We start from the raw sequence: 14,224 nt of genomic DNA on the forward strand, positions 1-14,224 counted from the left end.
GCAATGGAGGCTTACCTCGCTTTCTTTGTTGCCCTTAGACTGAAAATTGCATCCAAAAGCCACGCAATGTGGCATTTTATCTCGGTAGAAGAACTAGCTTTAACACTGTTTTCGCTTGCATGAAAGATTTCAGAAACCTTTCCACGTCATCACCCCCAGAATGCATTGCGCAGGCAAAAACATGGCAGCCGTGTTGTATTTAAATACGTGATAAATAAACGCTATTTTATATCATTCAAGACTTGTTTATGCACTTCTAACTATATATTATAATAGCAGACGTCAGTGTTTCAATTTTTTGATAAATTTGATGTTATAGTCGGGGTTCCTTTTAAGGTCATTGCTGAGGCTAAAGTCATTGTTAGTAAAGCAGACAAAAAATACAGACAAATGTGCATTATTTCAAATGGCAATATCTTACTGGCAGTCACCAGATAGATAAAACTCTGGCTGCCCAAACTTCAACTAAAGTTAGGAGTCAGAGCTTTCAATGGGGCAGCACAGTCTCGTTTGAACCCCTGCATGATATCACAGGACATGTCCACTTTCAGGTACAGCCTCCCAGTGTACAACACAAACACAGCATCACTTCACATGGAAAAATGGTGTACTGTTTTGTTTTCAGCTGCAATCACCAAAGCAGTTACAAAAAGTGCATTTTTTTGTGGTTCCCAGTGGAGAAGGGAAGACGAGGCAAATGGGAAAGGTTGTGTCGGTAAGTTTTAGCAAGATTTAATATGAATAATGATAATGGGTCTGTCCCTGGAAGTACAATTTTTGTGTCATATGCTCTTTCATTTAACCCCTTTATCGACCATCCTCAAACGAGACTATCATGCTCAACTGAAGACGTCAGAATCTGACATTAATACCACACATTTTAATAAAAAAAAAAGTCAGCCATTAACCACCACCTTCCAATATTCACTGCTCAAAAAAAAATTAAAGGAACACTTTCAAAGCAGATCAGATCTCAATGGGGAAAAAAAATCACGCTGGAGATGGACTGGGTATTGAGTTAGGAAGGAAAAATGCCACATTATTTGATGGAAATGAAAAATGTCAACCTATAGAAGGCTGAATTCAAAGCACAAAAATGATGCAGCAGGTTTGTCCATTTTGCCAAAATGTCATTGCAGCAACTCAAAATGATACTCAGTAGTTGGAGGGTCCCCACTTGCTTGTATACATGCCTGACACTGTTTGGTCATGCTCCTAAGGGCCCTGTCCCACTGGGGAGAGGATTAATTGCGCATGAATTGAGTATACAAATTGCGGGCGTTCGTTGTTGTCCGCAACAAAAATGGCCAAAAATGACAAATGTCCCAGTATGAATTATGGATATATTAATAATATATAGCGGATATATACTCAACAAAAATATAAATGCAACACTTTTGGTTTTGCTCCCATTTTGTATGAGATGAACTCAAAGATCTAAAACTTTTTCCACATACACATTATCACCATTTCCCTCAAATATTGTTCACAAACCAGTCTAAATCTGTGATAGTGAGCACTTCTCCTTTGCTGAGATAATCCATCCCACCTCACAGGTGTGCCATATCAAGATGCTGATTAGACACCATGATTAGTGCACAGGTGTGCCTTAGACTGCCCACAATAAAAGGCCACTCTGAAAGGTGCAGTTTTGTTTTATTGGGGGGGGATACCAGTCAGTATCTAGTGTGACCACCATTTGCCTCATGCAGTGCAACACATCTCCTTCGCATCATCCGTGAAGAGAACACCTCTCCAACGTGCCAAACACCAGCGAATGTGATCATTTGCCAACTCAAGTCGGTTACGACGACGAACTGGAGTCAGGTCGAGACCCCGATGAGGACGACGAGCATGCAGATGAGCTTCCCTGAGACGGTTTCTGACAGTTTGTGCAGAAATTTGTGGTTATGCAAACCGATTGTTTCAGCAGCTGTCCGAGTGGCTGGTCTCCGACGATCTTGGAAGTGAACATGCTGGATGTGGAGGTCCTGGGCTGGTGTGGTTACACGTGGTCTGCGGTTGTGAGGCTGGTTGGATGTACTGCCAAATTCTCTGAAACGCCTTTGGAGACGGCTTATGGTAGAGAAATGAACATTCAATACGCGAGCAACAGCTCTGGTTGACATTCCCGCTGTCAGCATGCCAATTGCATGCTCCCTCAAATCTTGCGACATCTGTGGCATTGTGCTGTGTGATAAAACTGCACTTTTCAGAGTGGCCTTTTATTGTGGGCAGTCTAAGGCACACCTGTGCACTAATCATGGTGTCTAATCAGCATCTTGATATGGCACACCTGTGAGGTGGGATGGATTATCTCAGCAAAGGAGAAGTGCTCACTATCACAGATTTAGACTGGTTTGTGAACAATATTTGAGGGAAATGGTGATAATGTGTATGTGGAAAAAGTTTTAGATCTTTGAGTTCATCTCATACAAAATGGGAGCAAAACCAAAAGTGTTGCGTTTATATTTTTGTTGAGTGTATGATGAACAATCACGGTTATATAACGCATGTAGTGAGGAAACTGATCCGACACATTGAGATTATCACGGCAGCATGACAGGTGTATTATAAATGCATCGCACACGTGTTGCGCGTGCACGGCATCTGCATTGCAGTCATAAAAGAATCGCACTCGCTCCGTTCGGCATCACTATTCACACCAACAACACAGCCTCTGGAGCATTTGCTGGACTTGGACAAGTTGATAACAGAGTGTTGTCATGTGAGGGTTAACTGTTCATGAGTTTGGGGAGCGGGAGGGGGGAAGCCGCTCGGGTGTGAGACGGTGATTTTTTTTTTTTTTTTGAGAGTGTCACAGAAAACAGACTTCAGCGTGAGTTGTGGCTAAACAGCAACTCTTCCTTTTGTTGGTGTTAAATAAAAGTCCTGGACTGCAGCAGCTACGTCTTTGTAGATTTACACAGCTGGACTGGCACTGACTGGCAGGTACGTCACTTTCTGCAACATATAGTACTTTGGGTTTGCGTGACGTGTTTGTTATGCATTCACAGATTGTCTGCAAATCAGCTGCAAAGCAGATCTGTATGCATTCGCTACAACTTATTTTAGTTTGTGATGTGGACATGATGGGCACAATATATATCTGTTTTACACACTGTCCCAGTCCACTGCCAAGCCGCAAATCCCCGTCAGTTGCAGATATCAGCGGTTAACGGCAGATATACAGTGCATAGAGTATGTACTGTGTATGAATTGAGTATGTATGGAGTATGTAAGGCAGGTGTTATCCGCATCCAGATTTTTGAGCTACTCAAAAATCCTGGCTGCAAACATGCGTGCCTCTGTGGATGATCGGCGTGTTCGGATGACGGCCGACTCATACAGGCATGTTACATGGATATTGCGGATGTTTGGCGAATATGGGCCAATTTTGTGCGCAATCCATACGCAAATCCTCCTAAACGCTAGTGGGACAGGGTCCTAATGAAACGACTGTCCTGGGTGGGGTCTCCTCCCAGATCTGGACCAGGGCATCACTTAGATCCTGCACAGTTTGAGGTGTTAGCTGGCTGCAGGCCAGTCAAAGGCATGAATTCATTCATCCTCCATGAACTGCCTGCATACTCTCATCACATGAGGCCAGGCATTGTCATGCACCAGGAAGGACCCAGGACCCATTGCACCAGCATAGAGTCTGATAATGGGTCCAAGTATTTCATCCCGATACTTAATAACAGTCAGGGTGCTGTTGTCTAGCCTGCAGAGGTCTGTCTATCCTTCTGGGGTAATGCCTTCCCAGACCATTACTGACCCAACACCAAACCGGTCATACTGAACAATGTTGCAGGCAGCATAACATTCACCACAGTGTCTCCAGACCCTTTCAAATCTGTGACATGTGCTCAGGTTGAACCTCTTCTCGTCTGTGAAAATCACAGGGCACCAAGGGCGGACTTGCAACGTCTGATGTTGTATGGTGAATACCAATCAAGGTCTATGGTGCCAGCCAGTGAACACAGGGCCCACTACAGGACGTCGGGCCCACAGGCCATCCTCACAAAGTCTGTTTCTGATTGTTTACAGACATTCACACCAGTGGCCTGCTGGAGGTCATTTGTTAGGGCTCTGGCAGTGTTCATCCTGTTCCTCCTTGCACAAAGCAGCAGACACCAGTCTTGCTGATGGGTTAAGGATCTTCTACGGCCCTATCCAGCTCTCCTACAGTAACTGCTTGTCTCCTGGAATGTCCTCCAAGCTCATGAGACTGTGCAGGGAGACACAGAAAACCTTCTGGCAATGGCACTTACCAATGTGCCATCCTGGAGGAGTTGGACTTCCTGTCCAACCTCTGTAGGGTCCAGTTAAAACACCATGGTACCAGTAGTGACACTGACCCTAGCCAAATGCAAAACTAGTGAAAAATCAGCCATAAAAGATGAGGAGGGAAAAAATGTCAGTGGCCTCCACCTGTAGAACCAGTCTGGTTTTGGGGATTGTTTTATTATTGCCCCTCTAGTGCACCTGTTGCAAATTTCATTAAAACCAAAGCAGATGAAACTGATTAATAAACCCCCTACTACGTAAATGAACAGATCAATATCCCAGATGCTGAACTGACTTGATGCTATACTCTGATTAAAAAGTGGTCCTTTAATGTTGTTTTTTCTAGCAGTATATTTTACATTCAATTTGTTTTGAGCAGTTTCTCACAATATGAGCAATCGGTCGTAAAAATCCTAAAAAATCCTGTCTGCAAAGTAAACTGAAACCCCTGTTGCAGTCTTTATCAGTACAGAGTTGTCAATAAAAGATTGTCAGAATCTGACATCTACTCAACATGGACATGATTTTTCATGACATTATCTCTGTGTTTATGCTCTTCGCCGTTTGCCTCTTTAACTCCTTTTTCACAACAACTAATAGTCCTGCTGCTCAAGAAAGTCTCATTTAAAAAAAAAAAGAAGCATGACAGTGATTCTTAACATGTTCTGTTTGTGGCACGGCAGCCAGGCCACTATGGCACCCCTCAAGCCACAATCGGCCCAGCCTCATTTTGTGTACACATGCTTTATCAGGCTGTCTGGACTTAAATTTTGAAGGAAAAAATGGGTGCACATGCACCCTGAGATCTGTCAGTGATGACTGGGAGGGATTCTGACAATAAATATAGATGTTAAATTTTGCTTATACCCAAAAATATTGTTTCACCTATGCATTTGGTACTGTGGAAGTTTTCTTTGAGCAAGAAAATTAATGCTGTACACATATTCTTTCATTTCATCCATTTTAGATGATGATTTGTCAAGATACACTGAAAACGCTCTACAACAGAAAGCTCTGAAGCTACAACGAGCTGCTCAACTTGCCCAGCAGCTACCAGCCAGCAAAATCCTTTCACGCTTTCTGCACAGGGAAGGAAAATAAATGAAGAAAGGCTGAATGAGTGTCACTGTGCAGTCACAAAATTTGCAATGAACGGTTTTCACCCTTTCTCAACAGCAAAAGAACCAGAATTTTGGTCATCCAAATTATATCCTTTTAAAGAAAAGTAGCACTGTAATTTATTTTATGACATTCAAATTTTATTTGGCAAACACATAACTGTGTTAAGACAATAAAACAGCTACACTGTACTGAAAATCTGTGGAGGCTTACTTGTTTTTGTCCTACACGTAAAATTGATCAGGGATTGGAAAAGCATAATATCGATAAGCAAAACTGATAACAGAGCTGGCATCAACAAAAATATGTCAGCTGCCACAGAAAGAAAAAAAATTAGAAAAGCCTCATTTTCTTTGTAAGTGGCTGAAGGAGACTGCAAAAGAAAGATAGGGTTAGTAATAGTGAGTTAAAAAACCCCATCACAAAAATTTGACTCATTTCATCACGGGAGCATGAAAAAAAAAGTGAGACTGGGCTGTTCATGGGTGATTCCTTAACTACGGGCACTACTGGCCTTGTAAATGTAATTTCCACCACACCATTGCCTTACAATATAAAGTGCCTTGGGGCAACTGTTTGTTGTGATTTGGCGCTATATACATGTGCTCTGATGTCACCGTTTATCTCCATAGAAACTACCCAAACAATCTTTCATACAAACTGTTTAAAGGGACATTACAGTGTTGTGGTGGAAATTACGGCAATAGTGTGGGACAACTACCTTTTGTTTAAAAAATCACAAGTTGTATGACATTGAATACCCCAATTATGTTTTGATTATTTTCCTGATATTTTATTCAGAGATATTTTAAAACATTAGAAAAAACGTTTCTTTACCATTCATTTTTATCATTGAAGATCAAAAGACTGGGTGTGGGACAAGCACAAAACGGCAATATTTCAATCAATCAATCAACTTTTTTCTTATATAGCGCCAAATCACAACAAACAGTTGCCCCAAGGCGCTCCATATTGTAAGGCAAGGCCATACAATAATTATAAAAAACCCCAACGGTCAAAAACGACCCCCTATGAGCAAGCACTTGGCAACAGTGGGAAGGAAAAACTCCCTTTTAACAGGAAGAAACCTCCAGCAGAACCAGGCTCAGGGAGGGGCAGTCTTCTGCTGAGACTGGTTGGGGCTGAGGGAAAAAAACAGGAAAAAGACATGCCGTGAAGGGGGGCAGAGATCAATCACTAATGATTAAATGCAGAGTGATGCATACGGAGCAAAAAGAGAAAGAAACAGTGCATCATGGGACCCCCCCCACAATCTACGTCTAAAGCAGCATAACCAAGGGATGGTCCAGGGTCACCCGATCCAGCCCTAACTATAAGCCTTAGCGAAAAGGAAAGTTTTAAGCCTAATCTTAAAAGTAGAGAGGGTATCTGTCTCCCTGATCTGAATTGGGAGCTGGTTCCACAGGAGAGGAGCCTGAAAGCTGAAGGCTCTGCCTCCCATTCTACTCTTACAAACCCTAGGAACTACAAGTAAGCCCGCAGTCTGAGAGCGAAGCGCTCTAATGGGGTAATATGGTACTATGAGGTCCCTAAGATAAGATGGGACCTGATTATTCAAAACCTTATAAGTAAGAAGAAGAATTTTAAATTCTATTCTAGAATTAACAGGAAGCCAATGAAGAGAGGCCAACACGGGTGAGATATGCTCTCTCCTGCTAGTCCCCGTCAGTACTCTAGCTGCAGCATTCTGAACCAACTGAAGGCTTTTTAGGGAACTTTTAGGACAACCTGATAATAATGAATTACAATAGTCCAGCCTAGAGGAAATAAATGCATGAATTAGTTTTTCAGCATCACTCTGAGACAAGACCTTTCTGATTTTAGAGATATTGCGTAAATGCAAAAAGGCAGTCCTACATATTTGTTTAATATGCGCTTTGAATGACATATCCTGATCAAAAATGACTCCAAGATTTCTCACAGTATTACTAGAGATCAGGGAAATGCCATCCAGAGTAACGATCTGGTTAGACACCATGCTTCTAAGATTTGTGGGGCCAAGTACAATAACTTCAGTTTTATCTGAGTTTAAAAGCAGGAAATTAGAGGTCATCCATGTCTTTATGTCTGTAAGACAATCCTGCAGTTTAGCTAATTGGTGTGTATCCTCTGGCTTCATGGATAAAGCTGGGTATCATCTGCGTAACAATGAAAATTTAAGCAATACCGTCTAATAATACTGCCTAAGGGAAGCATGTATAAAGTGAATAAAATTGGTCCTAGCACAGAACCTTGTGGAACTCCATAATTAACTTTAGTCCGTGAAGAAGATTCCCCATTTACATGAACAAACTGTAATCTATTAGACAAATATGATTCAAACCACCGCAGCGCAGTGCCTTTAATACCTATGACATGCTCTAATCTCTGTAATAAAATTTTATGGTCAACAGTATCAAAAGCAGCACTGAGGTCCAACAGAACAAGCACAGAGATAAGTCCACTGTCCGAAGCCATAAGAAGATCATTTGTAACCTTCACTAATGCTGTTTCTGTACTATGATGAATTCTAAAACCTGACTGAAACTCTTCAAATAGACCATTCCTCTGCAGGTGATCAGTTAGCTGTTTTACAACTACCCTCTCAAGAATCTTTGAGAGAAAAGGAATTGCATATAATGATGCTGAAAAAAGGTGAAAAAGTCATCATAGACTACTAGAACAAATTTCTTAACACACTTTCATTGTAAAGATAACTATAAAAGTGTGAAATTTCCCCTTTTTCTGTTTTTCATACAATATGATCAAAGGACATAATAAGTGCCCGTAGTCTAAGAATCACCCTCATACATATCAGCTGGTTAAGAAGGACTGTGCGATGGCTGCTTGCCTCTTCACCTTGTTCCACCAAACCTTGGAAACGGTTCTAGCATCTCTGACTATAAACATACAAATAAAGACTTGCACCCATCCTTAATTTTTGCTTTAATTAAATACTCATCATTGCCCAATTTCATCTCTGGGGAAATTTCTCATGGCCCGCCATTATTTTTTCTTATGTCCGTTTGAAATACAGGTGAGATTACGTAATACTCAGATTAGGTGTACAAGTCAGTGCGACTTCGGCTGAATGAAAATGGTACTGCATGTCCACCTTGTTTCAACCAGCAATTAAATTTTAATTATATTGATTCTGGACTTTAAAAATCTATTCTATCATAAAATTAATTATTGTGATATCATGACCATTAATATTTTTTACAGCCCTAGTGTCTGATGGATGGATGAATGATGGATGTGCCATCACTGAGTCCATCATCTCCTCCTCCATCACCGTCTGGTACGCTGCTGCCACTGCTAAAGACAGGTGCAGACTGCAGTGTATCATCCACGCAGCAGAGAAGGTGATCGACTGCAATTTGCCATCCCTACAGGACCTGTACACCTCCAGGGACCTGAGGTAAGCAAGGAAGATAGTAGACGATCCCTCTCACCCAGGCCACAATCTTTTTGTCACCCTCCCCTCTGGCAGATGGCTGAGGTCCATCAGGACTAAAACCTCAAGACACAAAAACAGTTTCTTTTCGTCTGCAGCTAGACTTATAAATAATGCCAGAAACCCCGATTTACTCTGCTCCTCCGACTCCCACAAAGTACAGATTGAACATCCCTGTACATCTGCATGCCTCGCACAGCCCGATTCTAATCTATTATATTTATTTGACAGTGAACATAGCCCAGGAGTCAAGTCGCCCATTTGTCTACTTGACTTTTTATTTTTATTGTTGTTTATGCACCAATGACACCAGAACAAATTCGTTTTTGTGAGAACTTATTTGGCAATAAATTTGATTGATTCACAGAGACAGATAAATGAATTAATCCCCTCCAGTTTAACATGTTTATGCACAAACAATAAATGCTATCATCTTGTAATTCTCCAAATTAAAATGGCGTATAATGTGGATACACTGGTCTAAATTACATTAAATTTGGCACACTCAGATCAATAGAAAACATACAGTATGTTTGTTTTACTTATTTAAGAACCCATGTATCTATCTACCACCTGGACATTTGTGGGTTTGTTGTGGGGAATAATCTTATCATCACATTTGCTGTTTGGAATTTATTGGCAGGTGCTGCTTTTCTCTTATCAACATCTGTGTGCTTGAAGTTACGTGTAGCTTGAACTGAGCGTGCTTGTCTGTTTCTTTCATTTCCAAATCCTAGATCTGGAGATTACAGAGGCAGGCATGTTCCCAGAAGATCATCAGTTTGATTCCCCGTCAGACAGGAAAATCCCTGAAGTGTCCTTGAGCAAACTGACTCACTCAATATCCTTACAAGCAAGGAACAACATCTATGTTGATCCCAGTTTGCACTTGAGCACCCTGGATGGCAGCACGGAGACATCAGAGTGTGTTTTAGTGGGTTAATGTGAGGCATCATCTTAAAGCACTTTGAGCGTCTCTATCAAATGGGAAAGGATGCTACAGAAACACTGTCCATTTACCATTTATGTGTCAAAATCTTTAGCTTGTACTGTACTGATTGAATGACCATCTTTTAGTTTTGGACATAGTATTCAAATTTTAATGAAAACTATTTTCTTGTTCTTTTGGTTCAGAGAGCAAGAGCAATGCCAACTGTAAATTCTGTATTATGAGTTTTAATTTGTTTTAATAAGGGCTTAAAACCACCATTTTTTTCAAGTGGCTTGTCCCGAGTGGAATCTGAATTTATGTTTACAGTTTTGGGTAACATTACTGTTCCAGGACTGGTTAGAACAAAATAAAATAATGGTTAATAACATTCCATGTATGCCTGAGGGACACAGCAATATTTTCTTTCAGACTTTATAAGAATGTCTATACCAGTGATTCTAAGGGGGGGCAGCAGCTGACTCGTGAGAGGTAATTAAAAATAAACAAATAAATAATAGCTTTGATTTTTCAGTTATTTAATGACGTTTAAAATTACTCAAAGATATTTATGATTATTTTCAAAAAGCAACCGCAATAAAAGCAAAACCATGGGCCTTAAATACTGTACTACTGTGTATTTATCTAATTTATATCTAATTTAATTTAAAATTGTGATTTAAAGGTTTGGGGGGGGTCTGTAAAAGATATGCATATTTCAGGTTGGGCTGCAGCGTTGCAGCACTGGGCAATGGCCAATGTTATAGGTTATATTTTACTGTATAGTCCACCACTAATGACACAGATAACAAGCTTGGCTATGCTAGGCACATTGTTTACCGTAACTAGAGCTACGGCTAACTGTTTCCAACATTATTTCTCCTTGCACATTAGCCTGTCATCAAACACTGATGAAGTCTATGTTAAAGAACAATACTTACAAAATACTGAGCACAACAGTTACCTCCTCTGGTAGAAAACATACCGCAACACATTTTATTTTGCTCGGCTATCACTGGTAAATTTCTCTCCATAATTCATGCATCTCAGCTAACATGGAACACACTTGCAAAGTTGCTGAGAACTCACAGTTGAGTTGCACCAGAAAAAAAGAATAACAAACATGCGTAAACGTTCAGACAAGCTTCCACTGCAATGTTCACTAATGGTTGTTTGCAATACTTTGTGCAAGTCGGTGGATTGTGTGCAAAAACAAGAAATGCAACAAATATGGGTGTAAATCCAGCAATAGCCTAGTTCAGTATATCTATGCCATGTATACAATAATGTTATTGTAATCTTGACAATCATAACTACAGGCTTCTGTATCCTATTTTATTTAATTATTTGTTGTTAATTATTGCCATATTCCCTCACTTTGTTGTTTTTTTTTGGGGGGGGGGGGTGCATTCAAATGGTGTAATAATAAAATTGCAATGTTTTTCACAATGTCACAATGCTGTAGCCACATTTTTGTTCCACTGGTTGCTAATATTCTGAGTAACATCCAACATTCTGGAGAGTCTACAAATGAACATTTCTGCAATGTTCTGCCACGTCACTGTTACTTTAATGCAATGTTCAGCAAACATATAGTTGTTCGCTGGTATAACATTCAGAGCAAGATGGGATGTGAACTAAGCACCAGCCTAAAGCAAGCAGTAAATGTTTAATTTATAATAAGAGTTTAAAAATATTATTAACCAGTTATCATTGTTTGAACTAAACATTTCCGCTTCCAGAACATGAAAAAAAATTAAGTTTTGTTTTGTTGGTACAAATATTGCAATTGTTTGTAGTTTTATTTATTTTTTTCTATTCCTTGAACTGGTTCAAAGCATTTGTTGAAATACAACACAGTGACTGTACGTCACTGCTGTTTTTATTTTCAGGGTATGTGGACAGTAATTATATTTTTTTAACCTCTTAAGCCCTAGGGCCTATGTCACCAAAATCACATACATTATGGCATTATGATTATTTCTTAGCTTGTACAAGGTCAAAAATGCAGTTAAAAGACAGGTCCTAGGGGATGTTGTGGATGCAAAAAATTAAAGTAAATAATACTTGGTAGGTGTAAATGACGTTTTTTGCTCAAAAAATGAATTCTGATTTTCTTTATTTGCTTGGCGTTTGAGCTGTGGTTAGTTGATATGTGACTGGAGTGAATACTTTTGTAGAGGAGCCTTCGCTTGACATTTTGATGTATAATAAGTGTATATTGGTGTCAGCATTGGTTAGTTATGAGCGTTCAAATGTTGCTAAATGGAGCAAGTCCCCAAATTTGGGGACTCTTGGGTGTGGAAAACAGAAATACAGAACTTTTTTAGCCAGTGTAGCTCAATGGAGTATGTGTGGCTGTCCCCTGTATAAACTGTGTCTACTTCGGTGCCCCCCTTGTTAAAAATAAATAACCTCTAGCTCCGCCGCTGGAGTAAGGTCTCTATTAACCTGACAGGCTAAAAAAGACGCAGGCTACAAGCACCAGGCGTCCTTATGGTCCCCGGGACAGTTCATTGTCCTTCAGTGACTTGTAAACACAAACAGGGGTTCGTGGTGAGAACACCAGGCGACGTGTTTTTAAGTGTAGTAACGTGTACTCACAGGTAGTACGTGAAAGCACTGAGACCAGCCGGGACGGAGGTCAGTCCTCTGCCGGAGCAGTCTGCTCCCCCATCTTCATCACAGCTGCAGGAGGGCGAGCAGGCGGCCGGGTTGGAGCGTCCTTCACCGGCGGCACCGGGACCGACCAAGCACCACAAACATACCCAAAACAAACCCACACGCATTTTCTCGTAGTTTCAGGTGAAAACTCAACGGGCCTTTGTGGTAAAATCTACTCCGGACGTCGACTTCTCATACTGGGCTGAGGCATGAGGTGAAGCCTCCCCGACCCCCCCCTTCCTTTTCCAAACAAAACACTTCGCACGCGCATACACACACAAAATATCCACTTTCGCCTCAAAATCAAACGCTGTCTTCGAAGAACAGCCGACTGTGTTTCGCAGAAGCGACGCCGTGTCCGTTGAAATCAAGAAGCAGCGCTGGCGACAGGAGCGGAAGCCTACCTTGCGTTTTTTGCATTTTCGTTGCCCCGTTAAATTTGTAAAACCGAGCGGCGGCTGTTGAAGACGCCGATTCGGCGACGGTAAGTTTCTCGAGCGCGCGAGTCGCTCGCGCTGATATAACGTCGTGGTTTGTTTCCTTTACGTGAGAGCGCGCGGTTAGTGTTCAGCCATTCCTCACGTTCCCCTCCTTTGCTCCTGACATCAACAGCGTGCAGCCTACAGGACAACCTGCAGCACTGGGCCCGGCCTGCACCACACCGCCACCGTGCACCGACACCCAGACACCCACCAAACACCCGCTCAGCCCGCGGACACGCGCTCACATTACCGAGGTACTGCCGAGTGAAAAAATTACAGGTACATTTCATATGGGGGGTGGGGGGAGCTGCTGCCAATTTACCATATTGCCACCACTTTGTAACCTTCAAAAATGCATTTCTTTCCAATTTATGTTATTCAAATCGTGTGGTTAACACTTCACAGTAACACTACGTGAATTAACATTAGTTAATACAGTAATAACCATTAACTAACAGTTAATTAAGTGTTAACTAATGTGATTAAGCATGTATTAATGATGTTCCAAAGCGTTAAGTGTAACTAAAGAGATTAGGCATAATTTATTCATGATGTTCATGTTAGTTCATGGGCACAACAGTGGATTAGTGGTTAACAGTATTGCCTCACAGCAAGAAGGTCGTGGGATCAATTCCCACCCTTTCTGTGTGGAGTTTGCATGTCCTCCCCATGTCTATGTGGGTTCTTTCCGGGTGCTCTGGCTTCTTCCCACATCCAAAGACATACAGTTTAGGTGAACTGGAAACTTTAAATTGTCTGTAGGTGTGTGTGTAGGTGTGAATGTGTTTGTTTGTCTATATGTGACCCAGCGACAGACTGGCATCCTGTCCAGGGTGTATCCCACCTCACACCCTGTGACTGCTGGGATAGGCTCCAGCCCCCCGTGACCGTTAATTGGAGTAAGCAGCTATAGTAAATAGATGGATGGATGGATGTTAATGCAGTGGGTTCAAGACCACTCCTGTCCATTCTCCGTGTAATGTAGATTTTCTTCAGACAGGTACGGCGGCTGGGAAGTGCAAAAACACTTTTACAAACGGCAGAACACTTTCACAAGAAGTCCTGAAACAAATTTACAGAAGGGGAATGCACCAAAGTACAGATTCTGACAGAAAAGGAACGTACCAAATACGGAACGTGACGGAAAGGGAATGTACTAAATGATAGCTTCTGATGGAAAGGGAATGTACCAAATGACAGATTCTGACAGAAAGGGAATGTACCAAATGCTGACCGTGATGGAAAGAGAATGTACCAAATGCTGACCGTGATGGAAAGGGAATG

The 14,224-nt window shown here is 41.4% G+C and overlaps 1 protein-coding gene across 1 annotated transcript in view; it reads right to left on the reverse strand.

Annotated features, from left to right (window-relative positions):
• Positions 1-13,159, reverse strand: part of lgr4 (leucine-rich repeat containing G protein-coupled receptor 4) — a 147,225-nt gene extending 134,066 nt beyond the window's left edge. The window contains exon 1 of the mRNA XM_034191843.1: positions 12,399-13,159. Coding sequence (XP_034047734.1) covers positions 12,399-12,583 — 185 coding nt within the window. The 5' untranslated portion in view covers positions 12,584-13,159. The remainder of the gene's footprint in view (positions 1-12,398) is intronic.
• Between the last annotated feature and the right edge of the window lie 1,065 nt (positions 13,160-14,224).

Source organism: Thalassophryne amazonica, chromosome 2, assembly GCF_902500255.1.
Source record: "Thalassophryne amazonica chromosome 2, fThaAma1.1, whole genome shotgun sequence".
NCBI classification, from domain to species: domain Eukaryota; kingdom Metazoa; phylum Chordata; class Actinopteri; order Batrachoidiformes; family Batrachoididae; genus Thalassophryne; species Thalassophryne amazonica.